This window comes from Nyctibius grandis, chromosome 16 (assembly GCF_013368605.1).
Source record: "Nyctibius grandis isolate bNycGra1 chromosome 16, bNycGra1.pri, whole genome shotgun sequence".
In the NCBI taxonomy this organism is placed as follows: Eukaryota; Metazoa; Chordata; class Aves; order Nyctibiiformes; family Nyctibiidae; genus Nyctibius; species Nyctibius grandis.
Genome location: NC_090673.1, coordinates 4,239,396 through 4,254,742, shown reverse-complemented (window position 1 = coordinate 4,254,742; position 15,347 = coordinate 4,239,396). Strand labels below are relative to the sequence as shown.

General features: G+C 49.3%; 3 protein-coding genes and 4 non-coding genes across 9 annotated transcripts; 5 read left to right on the top strand and 2 right to left on the bottom strand.

The window, feature by feature from the left end:
• Positions 1-123: 123 nt before the first annotated feature.
• On the bottom strand, positions 124-2,945 carry SURF6 (surfeit 6). The gene is made up of 4 exons (XM_068413983.1): positions 2,677-2,945; positions 2,093-2,308; positions 1,474-1,565; positions 124-1,000 (listed from the first exon to the last, which is right to left on the bottom strand). The coding sequence occupies exons 1-4, from the start codon at positions 2,768-2,770 to the stop codon at positions 329-331; spliced, it is 1,074 nt and encodes a 357-aa protein (XP_068270084.1). The 5' UTR covers positions 2,771-2,945; the 3' UTR covers positions 124-328.
• Positions 2,946-3,479: 534 nt separating this feature from the next.
• On the bottom strand, positions 3,480-10,288 carry MED22 (mediator complex subunit 22). Of its 3 annotated transcripts, none has more exons than XM_068413972.1 (4): positions 10,151-10,288; positions 9,525-9,605; positions 8,990-9,198; positions 3,480-4,836 (listed from the first exon to the last, which is right to left on the bottom strand). In XM_068413972.1, exons 1-4 carry the CDS (start codon positions 10,271-10,273, stop codon positions 4,638-4,640), a joined length of 612 nt encoding a protein of 203 aa, XP_068270073.1. In that variant the 5' UTR covers positions 10,274-10,288; the 3' UTR covers positions 3,480-4,637. The 3 variants fall into 3 exon arrangements, with proteins under 3 accessions (XP_068270073.1, XP_068270074.1, XP_068270075.1); XM_068413973.1 differs by having other exon boundaries at positions 3,480-4,830; XM_068413974.1 differs by lacking the exon at positions 3,480-4,836 and adding an exon at positions 5,789-8,498.
• On the top strand, positions 10,272-14,782 carry RPL7A (ribosomal protein L7a). Its single transcript, XM_068414215.1, has 8 exons — positions 10,272-10,338; positions 10,977-11,147; positions 11,586-11,735; positions 12,563-12,703; positions 13,066-13,145; positions 13,488-13,618; positions 14,054-14,123; positions 14,615-14,782. The coding sequence occupies exons 1-8, from the start codon at positions 10,272-10,274 to the stop codon at positions 14,717-14,719; spliced, it is 915 nt and encodes a 304-aa protein (XP_068270316.1). The 3' UTR covers positions 14,720-14,782.
• Positions 11,445-11,517, top strand: LOC137671038 (small nucleolar RNA SNORD24). The gene has a single exon (XR_011049389.1). It is a non-coding gene; the product is annotated as a small nucleolar RNA SNORD24 (small nucleolar RNA).
• LOC137671039 (small nucleolar RNA SNORD24) lies at positions 12,421-12,486 on the top strand. The gene has a single exon (XR_011049390.1). It is a non-coding gene; the product is annotated as a small nucleolar RNA SNORD24 (small nucleolar RNA).
• Positions 12,817-12,893, top strand: LOC137671037 (small nucleolar RNA SNORD36). Its single transcript, XR_011049388.1, has one exon. It is a non-coding gene; the product is annotated as a small nucleolar RNA SNORD36 (small nucleolar RNA).
• On the top strand, positions 13,339-13,411 carry LOC137671031 (small nucleolar RNA SNORD36). Its single transcript, XR_011049382.1, has one exon. It is a non-coding gene; the product is annotated as a small nucleolar RNA SNORD36 (small nucleolar RNA).
• Positions 14,783-15,347: the final 565 nt, after the last annotated feature.

Below are 15,347 nucleotides of genomic sequence, written 5' to 3'. Positions count from 1 at the left end.
TCGGTCCCCTCGGTGGCTTCCAGAGACACGTCCTGCACCACACCGCGTCAGAGGAGGTAACAGCAACTGACATTTTCCCTTTAGGAAAATAGTAATTATTATTGTAATCAATCAATCAGAAGGTGTTTCTTCAGGATAGGAAATTTAATTAACAAACATACAACAGGCTTTATTAAGTTGGGAAGCCATGGCAGCGACTGCCCCACAGGCTGGTCTCCTCGGGCACTGGAGGGGGCAGCAGTGGCACAGCCGTGGGCAGCAGACGGAGCTCGTCATGACCCCCAGGCAGAACATCCACCCCAGGCTGCGGGGACCAGCTGCCTCCCGCTCACTTTAATCCAGCTTTTTTCAAGTCCTCTGGCAGAACCCGGCCTTTCTTCCGGGCCCGGGCTTTCTTCTTCTCTATCCTATCCTTCTTCTTCTTCTGAATGTTCTTGCGACGCTTTTCCTGCCGCTGTTGCATCTTTTCCACCACTTTTTCTGTCCGCTTCTCCCACTGCCTTTGGCGTTGCGCCTTACGCTTCTCCTTACGCTTCAGAGCTTCTTTCAGACGCTCCTCGTCGTCGCGAATCTTCACACCCTCCGCCTTATACAGAGCATTTGTCCATTTCATCTTGTTCTCTAGCTCCTGAGCTTTCTTCTGGTCCTTATCCTTGAGTTCCTCCAGCTTATTCTTCCTGGTCTCCAGCCTGCTCAGCAGCTGCTTGTAGTTTTTGCCCGTCAGAGGAGTGATATTGCCTTTCACTGCTTTCCTCTTTTCTTTCTTCTTTTCAATCTTGCTCAACTCATTCTCTTCATGGACTTTGACCCTGTTAAAGACAACCTCACCTGTGCTCTCCTCCTTTTTGCTTTCTGGCTCTACCGGTACCTCCTCAGTTTCTTTCTTCTCCATTTTTGCCTTCATCTTCAACTCCTTTCTTCGGCGCTTCTTTCTCTCTCTCTCATACTTCCTTCGCTGCCTCTTCTCCAGCACTGCAGGGGGTAATTCCTTGGCATCATCCTAAGAAGAACAAACATGAATCAGGAGCCTTAAAGGGATAAAGCAGAATTAAAAGTGGGATGTCCTCAAGTTCCTGATTTCAAACTTCTCCTAAGAAATGCACTGCTTGTGGCAGGAAGCCGTGGGCTCAGCTTTTAGAGATACTAAACACAGTAAAGGCATTTCAAACCCTTTACTCTCTCTCAACACCCCATATGTTCCCTTTCAGGCTCTCAGTGCTTTTCTTTTTCCTAAAAATCACCAGAGGCGTGCTCTCCTCCAAACCAGGCCCTATCTTTTCTCATGTGTTTTTCCAGAACACAGAATACACACGGGTCTCCCAGCAATACCTACAGGAACCTCCTGAGGAGATGGAATTAGCTCAAACCCCGAGCCTTGTGATATCATAGTCTTGTCCCCACATCCCCTGGGAAGCTAGGGAGAATTTATATTGCATAAACACATGTATGGACACATATGAAGAGTTCTCATACTTGTCCAGAAGCTTTTTTAATCTTCTCGTGTAGTCTCTGACGCAAGAGATTCATTGCGGAAAAAGAAGGGGAACCCAGTTCCCTTTTGCTCCCTGAAAATGAGAGGAAGAAAATAAAAATACTTAAAAGACAGCACTAGCTGAACAGAAGAACTTTCTGTGGGTACAGGAAAAGCTCTGAGAACTCTTTAGATGCTGTGAACAGAAGAATGGAAATTCTAAAGAAACCAAGAGTTTCTGTTTTACTGGTTTTATCCATATTATCATTCAACACTGCCAGTCAGAGTGGCCTGGTGTGCCCTGTGGCCGCCTAACAAGCCAGAAGACAAGTACCAAGCTAGTGGAAACGAAGATGCCATGGACATCTTTTCTTTGTGAACTGGCTTTTCAGATTCATAATGGAAAGCTAGCCTGGCATGACAGAGACTGCATCCACGCAACAATTCCCAGAAGTTACCCAAATGCAAAAGCTTTTGGGGCGCACAGAATAAGCAAAGACATCTTCAATTCAGCTGAACTTCTTAAAGGCTTTCCAAACTATACACGTGTGAAGCAACTGAAATGCAGCCACCTCAGCTCAGGTAACTTTAACCAGACCATGGCAATGCTGGTATTCTCACCTGTCACTGAACTCTCGTTTCTGCTCTGTGTAACACCCTGTGGAGGGGATTTGCTGGCTTGAGGGGCTGCTTTCTGTCCTGGAGTGGGTTTATTGGTGTTAGAGACCACCTGTTTGACTGAAGCTGCATTCATCTTCTCAGCTTCCTTCCTGTGTTTCTTTCTCTTCTTTTTCTTGAGCTGTCTCTCAGCATCCTGGGGCTGGCCTGGCTTAGACACTAGAAGGCAAAGGCAAATTATGCAAAACGGGACAACGCTACATTCCCACTTCATAACACGCAGTTATTACTGAAGACTAAAGTTCCAGCATTGCAATGGCATAGCTCAGTCTTCAAAATTTACATATTTCAGGATTTATTTAAATAGAGACAAACGTGCTTGCACACACCGGCACCATCCCAGTCCTCCCACGCCCTGTCCCCACGTGTATGGAAGTGCTGTTTCAGCAGAGATTGTTTTTTCTTAAAAAAACGGCACAACGCAACTCCCCCGGGCCAAGCACCCCGTGGAGACAAGCCTGCCGCAAGCCCAGGCTCCCACAGACCGGCCGGGAGGGACCGAAGCCGAAGCATTACAGCTCCGTTACCAAGTTTCCTCTTCCGCGACTCCGGGGCGTGCTGCACGCAGACCTTCCTCGCCAAGCCCTGCAGGTAGGAGTCCTGGGCGACCAGGCTGGCCATTACGCCCCCGGGGCGGCCCGGCCCGCGCCTGCGCTGTGCTGTGGCTGTACTGCCCTGCCCAGCCCCGGCCCGGCTCCCTCAGCGCGGGCAGGCTGCGGGGCCCCAGCCAGGCCCCAGACGCGCCGTGTCCGCCTCAGGGTCCGGGAGGACTGCGGCAACCTCCCCGAGCGGCGCCCCGGCAGGAAGTGACGTCAGCGCGCAGGGCAGGAAGTGACGCCAGCGCGGCGGGAAGTGGCCCCCGAGAGCCGCCCCCGCCACCACGGGCCGAGGGCCCGGCGCCCGGGCCCCCGCGAAGCCTCGGGGTGCCCCAGCCAGACGGGGCGTGCTCGGGCCTCCTCTGCAGCGGCTGCCGGTCGCCCCGCTGCCCCCGTTTCCCCTCGCCGCCACCACCGTGCCCGGAGCCACCCGCAGGTCGCTCTCCGGCTCGCCCCGGCCCGGTGATGCTCCGATCCTAAGCCCTTCTTTGGGATGACTGGGTCGGAGGACACAGACCCGTATCAGTTCGGTTCCAGCGGCCAGAGCCCCGCCGGCACGGGGTACGAGCCATGGCCGGCGCCGCGCTGGCCGCTTTCACGGTTAACGCTTTCACGGCAGCCGCGGGGAGCGGGGTTTTCTTCAAAACCTGCGGGGGAAAACGCTCATCCTAGTGCGTGCCCGATACGGTTGTGTTTTCACAAAGCCTCGTGGCTGAAAACAGACGCTTTCAAAATTATACAAAAGAGTTAGTTTTATTAAATCAACTAATTACAAAAATAAATGGAATGGAAGAAAAATAAAATAAAACATATACCAAAATTCACATCCTAAGGAGGTTACAGCAGAATGCTGGGGAAGCTCGGCTCAGCTGTTCGGGACGCACCCGTGGCTCCGCGGTGCAGACACGGAGCTGCCATGACATGCTCCAGTCCAGCTACACCCCTGTCAGCTGCCAGGGTCAAGTCAACGCAAAGGGAAAGGGCAGAAGGTTGCCAAGGTGCTCAACAGCTGCGGACAAAGCACCAAACGTGCGTCCTTGGAAGGAAACTGACCGAGTAACCGAGTGTCCCTCACTGCTCCGTACACCCCAGTCAGCTCAAGATTTTTTAATTAGACAAAACTACTGGCCAACATAAACGCCGGCTTCACGTTAGCTCAGGCTGCGTTAATAGAAAGTTTCTGTGTAAACAGTGAAAAAGGAACTGGACTAACTACAGCGCATCGCCGCTTCTATCTATGGCCTCGAGCAAGTGGCATCATCAACACCTCAGTCCGAGTCCTCAGTTTGCCCTCTCCTCTTCAAAAGGGAGAATGCTGCTCTTCCATAAGGGTCTCCTGAGAGACTGTGAGCAAGAAGTTCAAGTTTGTGAAGCACTCTGACAGCTGTGTAAAAACCACTACAGGATTCTTATGTGAGTTAAGTAGAACAGAGGCTGGCAGACGCCATCCTGAGAGAGCTTTAAAGCAGCCAGAATGTCAATAACTGGGGAAGCAGGGTAAAAACCCCAAACACTCACATTTGGCCCAAGTTTATCCCAAACAAATTCAACTCCCAACACTCCAGCCTGGACTTACTGAGATTCACATGGAAACAAACTGGATTTCTAACGGCCTCTACATGTAACCATCATGTAAAAGCAAACCTAACTCTAACTTGTTAGAACAATCAACTTTGTATTTACTTATCACTATCTCTTAAGGGAGAGGAACATTCGTGGCAGTGTCGCAGGGGTGGAGAAAGCGCTGGGGCTATCCAGTGAGCAGAAACCTGCAAATACAGCTCCAGCGCGTTCTCCTGACAGCGGGAGACGCTTGCTCAGTACAGCAGGTGGAAGACTTCCAGCAGCACAGTGCTGCCAGGAGGAACGTGTTCAGCAGCAGAGGATCCTCTTCAAGAGTGCTCTGTGGGGCCTGCCCCGTGCCCGTTCACATGGGGGTGCGATGGGGTTGAGCTCTGGGAGGGAGCAACGCTCTGCTCTGCTGTGGCAGCTGTCAGAGGCATGGAGAGGCTTTCGGGGGACAGCGTGGCAAAGTCTTGTCTCCAGTAGGCTTCGCACAGTGGAAGATCATTGCTGTCACACAGACTGTAGCTTTCCAGAACAACCAACCCCAAGTAAGGAGAGGCAGCAGGAGCAATAAAGAGAGGAGGGGAGGGAGGGAAAGGGTGGTGGGGGGAGTAAGACAGAAGCAAAGCATTAAGAAAATGGCAAAAAAACGGTCATGGATGTAAGGTCTGCATTCGCAAATTCACAAGTCTTGAGACACTGGCCTTCCCCAAGACACCCCTTAAGGGCTGGTCTTGAACCTCATGGGCCTGGTGAGGATCAGGAGAATCTCAGAGACAAAACTGCTGCTACAAACTGAAATGGAGGCTCAGTTCTAATCCAGATGCTGTACGTCCCTGGAAAGATCTGGGCTGAAGTCCTGGCACCCCAAATATAATAGTTCTGCTACTGATTTGAGTGAGACAAGGACCTCATCCATAATTATTTTACTTGGAGTTAGATCACAACCTAAGTGGGGGAAAAAAAATGTAAATCCTGCTCTAAATTTAAGTTCAGCAAAAAAAGCTAGCACAACTGTTTTAGGACCTGTCCCTGTCACGATAAAGAAGAAACCTAATTGCACCCTTGCCCTTTCAAGAAAGTGCTCCACAGAAGGTCTGGGTCGTCCATTGAAGCTCCCCAGCCCGAGTATAAAGTACTGACATCTCCTACCAGTTTCAGCAGAACTCGAGTTAACAGCTCTTCTAAAAGCAGCTTGCTGGATTTGACCACTGTAAACCATAGAGCTGGCTGAACCGGCAGTGTGGGAAAGTAATGTTTTGAAACAACTGGCTAATTCTTGCCTGTGCTCTGAGGAAAACACAGTGTGGAAGGGCCAAAATTAAAAAGAAAAATGATGGAAGAAACTGGAATAAAACCAAAACAAATTCCAAAGAGAAGAAGGAGCTGCACACACAAGAGACAGCCAAGACAAAGTGAGTGCTGGAGCAGAAAGCAGCTTGCGTTCAGAGTAAAACAAACCCAATGGGTCAAGTGATTTTGTTGTCGCAGCTTTATTTACATTTTTAGTGTATGGACTTGAATAGAGGCTTAGGGAAATATTTTAAGCGTAGAAATGAGACACTTCAAACTGCACAAACATGAAACATGTTGAGATCTAACCCCACACTCAAGACAGCTCCTGTGATCTCAGAGGAGGGAGCAATGGAACATAAGTGCAAGTCTGGGGTTTAGGATGAGAGAAGGCAAGCTGGATTTGGAGTTTCCGCTTTGAGGAGTAAGCACACAAAGCACCAGTTGCAAGCATCTACTTCTGAGCTCTTTTCTGGCAGCATCAGCCAGCCGGTTTTGCAGTAGAAGTGAGAAGGCAGCGAGTAAAGGTTTTATATCTGGGGCCTTTGTAAAATCCCTTGGCAGATGACCCTTCCCTACAGTCCCCAACACACAGTGAAGCTGGGTTCAATTAGCAAAGACCTTCAGGACTGAACCACAATGATGACTCCTTTTCTGTCAGTCTTAGACCTCAGGCCGTGGTTTCCAAGGAGAAACTGGACACAGCATCCACCCCATCTTGGCAGGTGAGTTACTTAGAAAATCTGAGCTGCATCAGAAGTATAACTGCTCCTCCTGCTGCCCCGGTTAGAACAGTTCCAAAAGCCTAAGCTTCGCCTCTCACGTAACACTCCTCAAAAGCCAGGGTGAATGCTACTGCACAGCCCCAGCAGCACTGCCCAACTTGCTACTCTGTCCTTTGACTGCGGGTTTGTCAGTGCATGGAAGGGATTCACTACTCCCTCTTGGGCCATGCAGCCAGGTCTGTGCGCTGAGGAACAGCTCTAGGAAACTACCTGAACACAGGGACTGAAAGCAAAGATCCCTTCAGAACAATCAGCTTTTAGTTTCAAGGACCTGCTTTCAGGTCTCCTCATCAAAACCCCCATGTACATATAAAAAGCCCAGCAATGAAACCTGACCCTACACCTGAGACACATCCTATTAGTTACTCACTACGGGCAAGGGGCTGCCTCCTAAGCCCCCGTAGCACAATGGCAGTGACAACTGCTGGGCAGGAGATGCTCCCTCCCACGTGCTTCTCACAGTGGTCGGGAGCAGCACACAGAGACCAAACAAGCTACACTGCACGGGGCAGCTCTCAGCTGTGCAGCACCCAGAGGTGTGCTGCTGCAGGGAACTTGCTTTTCTACAGCCTTAAATAAACTAACCAGTGACCTTCACGGAAACTGGAGCATGGGGGAGCAGTTTGGCAGGATGGCTGTACAGAACCCATGTCCTGGCCTCACGGGACTGCACACCTCTCTATAAATCCTGTGGGATCAAGCCCCATAAGAAGGTAACAGAAGGTGCAGAGAGGCAACCCCAGCTGGGCTCCCAGGACAGCACAGAATGCCCATTTGTGGGCAAACCAGCTATTGCATTTACAGCCATTTAAACATGATTATCACTCTATGACTATGTGACATAACAGAAACCCTTTTTCCCCCACATTAGACAAAAAGGTTTCATTAAAAATATCTTAGTACTCCAATTATAAAAGGACTTTGAATAAATCCCTGTTTCTATATTCACACACACACAATTTCTTTGGTGCAGAAAAAGACAGGAAAGAGCACAGGAAGGAAGTGCTAAAAGCAAACGACTAAGTGCTACACGATAACAGGTTTCAGTGGAGGGATTATAGCTCTGTAGAGTTGCCAAGTTTCCTCACCTTGTGACCACTCTTGTAAGAAAGAGCACGAAGGCAAATCCATTTGGTGTATGCCAACATTTGTGCTTAGATGTTAGTCCTGTTACGAAGGGCTGCTTTACATGGCAGCTGGTGCCAGGCAGGTGAACAGACCATGCCAGCACGGTCTGAACCCCTTAGTCCAAAAGTTAAAGCTACTGACACACAGTGGTGGCAGTCTGGTGACAGTGTGAGAGAAGCACATCTGGCACGCGTGAGGCACTGTCATCCCACACTGCATCGCTTTGGATGCAGCTCACTGCTATGCTGTGTGCAGCCTACAGAGGGGAGGCACCCCTGACCTATCAGGGCCTGGACTGGTGCTTGGGTTTGCAACCATCACTCTTAATTTCTGAAATATTTCCAGGATCCCTTGCTACCCCCCAAAAAACTGAGTAGTTTGAAAAAAAACTCTGAACTTTTACCTCGAGTTTTCTTCCTATTCCTAAGCTATGTCATATCAATACCTTTTCACTCTTAAAATACGTATATTATGCATAAATAATGGCCCAACTTCCAAAATATTGAGCAATTAGGGTTTTAGTTGACCTTGCTGGGGTTATAGGCATTCAGCATTTTTAGAAAGAAGGGAAAGGCAAAAAATAGAAAACCTGGTCATTACAGTTCTAAATAAGATTTTCAAAAGTTAAGTTTTTGTTTAGTGTCTTAGCATTATTGCACTGACTTCATCTAGCTTGGACAGTGCAGCCAAAAAAATCAGGTTCTCATTTGTTTTCTCCTGCTTTCATTTACTGCATCATCAACTAGAAGTGCTGGAGTGCATGACAGAAAATAAAATAAAAAAATAAAGTGTCTGAATTCTCTAAAGCCTGTTTTCTAAGAGTCTTTTTAAAATATTAAAAATACCACAAACAAATCAGTAATAAGTATTCTGTAGAAAATCCTATCATAATACTTCATAATTCAATGAAACTGAGCAAGTCTGTCTTGCTCATTTCAAGCGTTCACCCCGACAGGACTCCAGGCAGCCGGAGGCAGGGGGCTACAAGGGAAAAGGCACACTGGGTAACCAGGTCACTTGTGAAAGAACTCACCATGCACACGTGGTGATCTCATCTAACATGAGGACCCCACTCAGCTAGCTAGTCTCTCTAGGGAGAGAGACAGAGGCTCCTCCAGAGGGATACTCAGGCAGAAGCCTATACCCCCAAGGAAATTCATCACCTTTTACAATGATGACAAAGGAAGCCTAAGCAAATTATCTGTCAAATCTAGCCAACTAAAGCAGGCACCTAGAGTTGGATGCTGCAAATACCTCCTGCACCATGACATTTATACCCTGTAGGGTATCTACAAGGAAAAGGCAGTTGTTTTAGTTGCAGGAAAAAGAGTTTGACCTAATTAAAAACAGGAGTGAAATTTTGTTCGGAACATTCTCAAGACCTACATACGCTAAGGCCTACTTGTTTGTCTGGACTAACTACACCAAAAGGGCTGGAGTCATAAGGCAGAAGTCCACTGCCCTATTTGTACCTGGAAGAGTAATATTCTTCTTCTAGCTCGTACAGGTCAATGGAGATCTCATCCCGTAGCGCAATCAACTTCTTGTCACATTCCTCCTGCAAGCTTCTCAGCTGCTGGTTGCGCTGGTTGATAGCTTCATTCACAGAGGGGAAATCATTGAGGATCAAGAACTGCTTCAGGTCGGACACAAGTTTCATCAGGGACTCACCAGCTCGGACCTTTAACAGGGAGAAAAACCACATATCACACAGTATATCAAAACAGTGCTTTGCTCCAATTCTAAAACAAGATCTCCACGCTGTTCCTTCAACCCAAGCCTTGCATAAAGTCGAAACGCCCACATTACGTGACGATTCTTACAGAAGCCTATAGCTGACAAGCCAGGCTACCCAGCTTTCCCCCTAGAGAAGGGTTTCACCCAACAGCCACCCCAAACATCAGGTTACTCTTCTAGTAGCAGAACTCGTGAGTTATAAAGGCTGCCCTAGACGCAGTACCTGAAGGATGTGATGCCCACCGATTTGAACAGCAGAATGCTACTCACAATGTTTGCAGCTCTGACATGCATCTCATAGTTATCTTGTTCCCCCTGGGTTGCTCGAGAGACTTGAGTTTCATCCTCAATCTAAAGAAAAAAGTATACGTATCCACCTTTACAAACTAAAATCCTGATACACGATTACTACATTATAAGGCATCTCATTTCAGTTCAATCCACACCTGGAATCCCTAGGGCGGCCTCTGGACTCTATGGCACCCACAGATCATCGTCACTACCCTCACCGCTTGCTTCTGCGGTTCTACCCCGGTCAGCAACAGGGCTTCGCTGCCTGCCAGGCGGAGGCAGGGAGGCCAGCAGCAGTCGGGGAGAACCGACTGCCGCCTGGGGAAGGAACCCTCTTCCCTGACGCCTGCCTTCGGGGGAACCGAGAGAAAGGTGCCCCCACCGCCTCCCCACCCTCCCCTCAGGGGCTCGCTCTCCCCTCACAGCCGCCCCCTCTCTCTTCAGGGCCCCTGCTCTCCCCTCACAGCCGACCCCTCTCTCCTCAGGGCGCCCGTCCCTCCTCAAAGCTGCCCCCGGGGAGGACCCGCCTCTCTCCCCTCAGGAACCCGGGTGCTCCAGCGGGCGCGGCCCCCTCCCCTCGGGGCTCGGCTACGGCCCAGGCTCACCTTGGCCGTCTTGATGATTTCGGTGAAGTTGTCCATGATGGACTTGACATCGTCCTTGAGGCGCTTGTTGTAGGACTGCAGCAGAGTCTCCTTGCTCTGCGGCAACACCCGCTGCTGCGCCATGGCGGCCCCTCTCACCCCCCCGCGCCCCGCCCCGCCGCGCCAACGCCGCCGTCCTCTCGCGAGACGTCGCGCCCCATAGATATTTCCCAGCATGCACCGCTCCGCCTTTCTCTTCCTCACTCCAAGATGGTGAGTGTTGGCGCCGGGGGGGTGCTGGGATCATCCGCCGCCATCCGCCCCCATCGCTGGGCCGCGGCCCGGCAGGGAGAGCCGCGCGGGTGCTCGGTCGCTTGGTGGGGCGGTGGGAGGGGTGTTTCGTGCCCGGTTTGCGGTGACCGGCGCCCGTCCGGGGGAGGCCGGGTCTGGGCCTACCCGCCTGCAGCGGGGCGGCCACGCAGCGCGGCGCCGCCCGGCCCAGGCTTCTCCCGGCTCGGGCTGCAGGGAGCGGGGCAGTCCTCCCAGGCCGCAAGTTTTTCCCGGTGTAGGCGGATCCCGGGCCGAGCTCCGTGGCCAGTAGCCCGCGGTGGGGATGTCTCGGCTGCTGGCGGTGTCGGGAGCGCTGGGCTGGGGAGCGCCAGCCGCTCCTTGGGCGGTTGCTGCCCGGCCGAGGAGAGCAAGACGCGGTTTTAAGCGGCGTCTCTGTCAGGCAGGTTCATAAACCTTTTAAAGTCCAAGTGAAGGATTTGCTCTCGCTGGGAGGCTGCCAGGCTGGTGAAATGCCTGGGAAAAAGCATTTCCAAGGTGGACTGAAAGCTCTTTTAAGTACACAAGTACTGGAGGCAAAAGAAGGAAGAGTGTATTTCTTACTTGCAGCCGAAAGGGAAGAAGGCCAAGGGCAAGAAGGTGGCACCGGCCCCTGCTGTAGTCAAGAAGCAGGAGGCCAAGAAGGTTGTCAATCCCCTCTTTGAGAAGAGGCCCAAGAACTTTGGCATTGGTGAGTAAGTGGGTATTTGGGCTACTCGCTCAAGGCTTTTTTGTTTTATGATGTCTAAACCGTCACCAGGAGCGTATTGTAATAAGGCTGTAGAGTGGAGAGAGTGATGAAGGCAGTTGCCTTGCTGCCTGCAGTTAAGAGCTGCCCTTTACTAGGTATATGAAGATGTCTGTGGACAACTTGCTGAATTTCCCATATTACATAGAGTCATTATATAGTTCCATTGTGATGAATCTTGCCCTTTCGCATGGTGTGGTAGATCAATCCAGACTTGTGTAGTGCTGTTCTTGTACGGTGTGCAGATGATGTGAAAGAATATTTGCTATCTGAGTGATAGTGCTGACACATCACCACCAAGATCACTGATGCACCCGTGCCTGTTCAGTGCTGTTGGTGTGTGGGTTTGGAACAGCTGTGAGTTAAAGTCTGTATTTTTAGGACAGGATATCCAGCCGAAGCGTGATCTCACACGTTTTGTGAAATGGCCGCGCTACATCAGGCTGCAGCGCCAGAGGTCCATTCTTTACAAGCGCTTGAAGGTGCCTCCTGCCATTAACCAGTTCACTCAGGCTTTGGACCGCCAAACAGGTAAGGATGTGCCCTGCAAAGCTCTCTTGACGTGGGTCATTAATGGGATGTGCCTCAGAGAAGAAAAAAAAAAACCAAAATAAGACTTAAAGGTAAGCTGGAAAGTATCCTGGGAGGCTTTAATAGTGCCTGGTGTGATGTCAGCAGCGAGCTGCTGTCTGAATTTGCTGGCTTAAGTGTTGGTAGCTGCTATGTACTTTGAAAAAGGGGTATAGAAAATACCAAAGCTTACTTAATGACCCAAACCCAGGGTTATCTTTACATGTTTCCATCAGAAGCCATTCTTCCAGCTTGATGTAGAACCACGTCGGGTTCTTTTAACCGTGTAAACAGATAGTTTGAGAAATCTGTATGAGTGCAGGCTTTGGGGGGAAAGCCAGCGTCCTGCAGGCTGACATTGATACCCGGGAAGAAGGGACTGCAGGGTCTTCTGTGAAACGAGTAAATAGTCTTTTCCAGGTGACAGTGTCTATGCAAGAAACTTTCTGCCTGTGTAGAGTAATTCCCTCATAGATGTTGCCAAACAAGTTGCTTGCTTTAAAGGAGGAAGGGCATCACCTCTAACCATAATGGCTGTGGGGGTCCACAGGCATTTCCTCATCCAAACAGTGAAGGAGCTCTCACTGCCAGCAGAGGTGCACGTAGAGGTAAATATGGGCTCTAGAGGTGCTCTGCTCTTGCACCGTGCAAATGATGCTAACTTTTTGCTGTCTAAATACATTTGATGACAACCACCAAGATCGCTGATGCACTGTAGTCTTTTAAAAGTAATGCTTAGATTTTTTTCAGGTCATGCAACTAACTAACTAGTAAATGTTCTCTTCCAGCTACACAGCTTCTGAAGCTGGCACACAAATACAGGCCAGAAAATAAGCAAGAGAAGAAGCAGAGGCTACTGGCTCGTGCTGAGCAGAAAGCTGCAGGAAAGGGAGATGCGCCGACTAAGCGGCCGCCAGTCCTCCGAGCAGGTAACTTTGTACACGGACTTGGCTGCTTGCATATTTGGGAGTGTGGTATTTAGTTAGAAAACTGATGAGAAGAGCTGGTGCTGTGCTCCAGCCAGACAGGATTGGACAAGCTATTGCAATGATGTATGAATTTCTTCACCTGAGCTCAAAGTGAAGAGCAAAACAGACGAGCTTTTTAACCCTGAGCTTTAGCAGATTGTCCATGGAATCTCTTCTCTGTGCTACTGAATGGGTGTGAAAAGTTTTCACAACTTTCATAATGAAGCTGCGCTGTGGAATCTGAGCTGGTTGTACGACGCTTATAGGAAAGGTCTGAAGATAGACTGAGTGGAATCAAAGCTTACCTTTAACTTGTTTTTCAGGTATTAACAGTGTCACAACTCTGGTAGAGAACAAGAAAGCTCAGCTTGTAGTTATTGCCCACGATGTAGACCCCATTGAGGTAAGCATGCTCGCTGGCACCTTACAGCCTACCTGTGTAACTTAAGCTGAGGTCAGAACTGGGCTTGGGGTGGAAATGCATTTTAGGACAAATTTATTGCGTGAAAAGAGAGTACAGAACAAGCCCTATTTACCAGAACTGGAATACTTATGCGTGTTCATAGTTGTCCTGGCATTACAATGAGGCTTGGCCCTTGCAATGATGTATGAATTTCTTCACCTGAATCAACAGTGAAGAGCAAAACGAGCTTTTTAACACTGAGCAATTGCCATAGCCCAGGCTGACTCAAAGCATTAGAAGATGTTCTCCCTCAGTTATGCAGCACACTCCCTTTCTTTTCAGCTGGTGGTCTTCTTGCCTGCTCTGTGCCGCAAGATGGGAGTGCCATACTGCATCATCAAGGGCAAAGCCAGACTGGGGCGACTGGTCCACAGGAAAACTTGTACCTCTGTTGCTTTCACCCAAGTGAACCCGTAAGTATTCTGTGCGCTGACTTGAACCACTGTAGTGGACAAAGCAAACTGCCTGTAAGCACAGACTATAGGGCAGATGGACAGCAAACGGGGGTGTCTCTAGTTTAAACTAGTAAGTAAAATACTGCCTCTGTAATGTGTAATGTAGATGTCCTTTTGTATGAAGAGCTATATCGGATCTTGATGATACAGATTACTTTGGCTTACCAAAAGGGATGGTTACTCTAAAATACATAGATGGAACTATATCAACCTTAGTCTGAGCAGTGCAGGTTCCTAAAGCATTGATGGTTGGAGTGACTTCTCCTTGGCAAATGATGCTTATGCTTAACCTGAAAAATCACATTGCTACTACGAGCTCTTAAATGCTGAGGCAAAAAATTTAGAGAAAGTGTTAAATTGAGTCTCTAAAGGAACTAAAACTATGCCCAACAGGGAGGATAAGGGAGCCCTTGCAAAGCTGGTGGAGGCTGTCAAGACCAACTACAATGACAGATACGATGAGGTAAGATTCTCTGTGCTGTTAGCCTTTTAGTTTGTACTGGTAATATCTCCAAAAGCTTCCCCGTGAAATGCAAATTACTTCAGACACCGTGACATCAGCTTTAAGCCTCGTGGGTGTGTTGCACCTCGGTTTGCTTATGATGTATCCAGATTCTCTACCTGAGGGTGGGGTAAAATACGAACACTCTCCCTGAGTTACAAGTAAATGGTGCTATCACAGGGCTAGGATTGTAGAGAGGACACCAGCTTCTGCTCGGCTCAACTCCATCTCCATATGTGATGGCTGAATCCAGCACCATTCATGGGGAAAGTCTTTAAACTCGTGTGTATCTGCGCTGCCCCAAAACGTAGTTCACCGCTTGAAATGTGTAGGACTTCCTACTTGAGGGAGCTTCTTCCCCTTGCGCATAAAGGAGGGGGATTGAGCGAGTTGTTTGAATGACGTAGTAAGAGGTTGTACGAGGCATCTAACCTGTTCTCACTTCTTTGCAGATCCGTCGTCACTGGGGTGGTAACGTCTTGGGTCCAAAATCAGTGGCTCGCATTGCTAAGCTTGAAAAAGCAAAGGCTAAAGAACTGGCTACTAAGCTGGGCTAAAGATGTACTGGATTGCTACAGTGTTTTGTGTACATAAAAAGAATAAATCCCAGATTAAGTTCCCGTGGTCTCTGTTAATGGGAGTGTTCCGGGCAGTGGGTAGCACATCAGCATTGCCTTCCATGGAATGATTGAATAGTGCTGCACAGAAACAGTTGTACAGAGCAAGTTATTACGTTAATTGGAACAACTGCACTTAACTACTAGTCCCATGTTGTAACTCCTCTCTGAACACGCAGCCCATCAATAGCAGCTCAGCTGCGCATGCTGTGTGATGGTGAAGTTGAATGGGCTAGGCTAGTTCTGGCTTTAAGCCGAGCTTGCTTATGCAAATGCCCCTCACTTGGAAATAGCTCTAGATCACTGTAAGGTAGTTACAGTGTGGGTTATATAGGGTGTTTACAACACTTGCCAGGCTAACCAGGTGGGGACCTCCTCTTAGGAGGTCTGTAATGCCTCTTCCAGGGCAAGAATGGTCAGTGAAGGCAGGCTGAAGTGGGGGAAGAACTTGACTGTTGTGCTTCTCTTCTTTCCTGAGTGCTGACTTGGCCTTGTGGCATTGTTGGAGGCTACCAAGCTTGATAAGGCTCCAGCTGAGGTAGCTGCTTGTTTTTGCTAGCCCTCATCA

Bases quoted from the DNA above. Each gene is read 5' to 3' on its own strand.
- SURF6 (XM_068413983.1), bottom strand. From the start codon at position 2,770: ATGGCCAGCCTGGTCGCCCAGGACTCCTACCTGCAGGGCTTGGCGAGG. The intron at 1,566-2,092 runs GTGAGAATACCA...TCTCATTTTCAG, and splicing joins AAACGAGAGTTCAGTGACAG to GGAGCAAAAGGGAACTGGGT. The intron at 1,001-1,473 runs GTATGAGAACTC...TGTTCTTCTTAG, and splicing joins TTAAAAAAGCTTCTGGACAA to GATGATGCCAAGGAATTACC.
- MED22 (XM_068413972.1), bottom strand. From the start codon at position 10,273: ATGGCGCAGCAGCGGGTGTTGCCGCAGAGCAAGGAGACTCTGCTGCAG. The intron at 9,606-10,150 runs GTGAGCCTGGGC...TTTTTTCTTTAG, and splicing joins AAATCATCAAGACGGCCAAG to ATTGAGGATGAAACTCAAGT. The intron at 9,199-9,524 runs GTGAGTAGCATT...TCCCTGTTAAAG, and splicing joins ATGTCAGAGCTGCAAACATT to GTCCGAGCTGGTGAGTCCCT.
- RPL7A (XM_068414215.1), top strand. From the start codon at position 10,272: ATGGCGGCCCCTCTCACCCCCCCGCGCCCCGCCCCGCCGCGCCAACGC. The intron at 11,736-12,562 runs GTAAGGATGTGC...GTTCTCTTCCAG, and splicing joins GGCTTTGGACCGCCAAACAG to CTACACAGCTTCTGAAGCTG. The intron at 14,124-14,614 runs GTAAGATTCTCT...ACTTCTTTGCAG, and splicing joins ACAATGACAGATACGATGAG to ATCCGTCGTCACTGGGGTGG.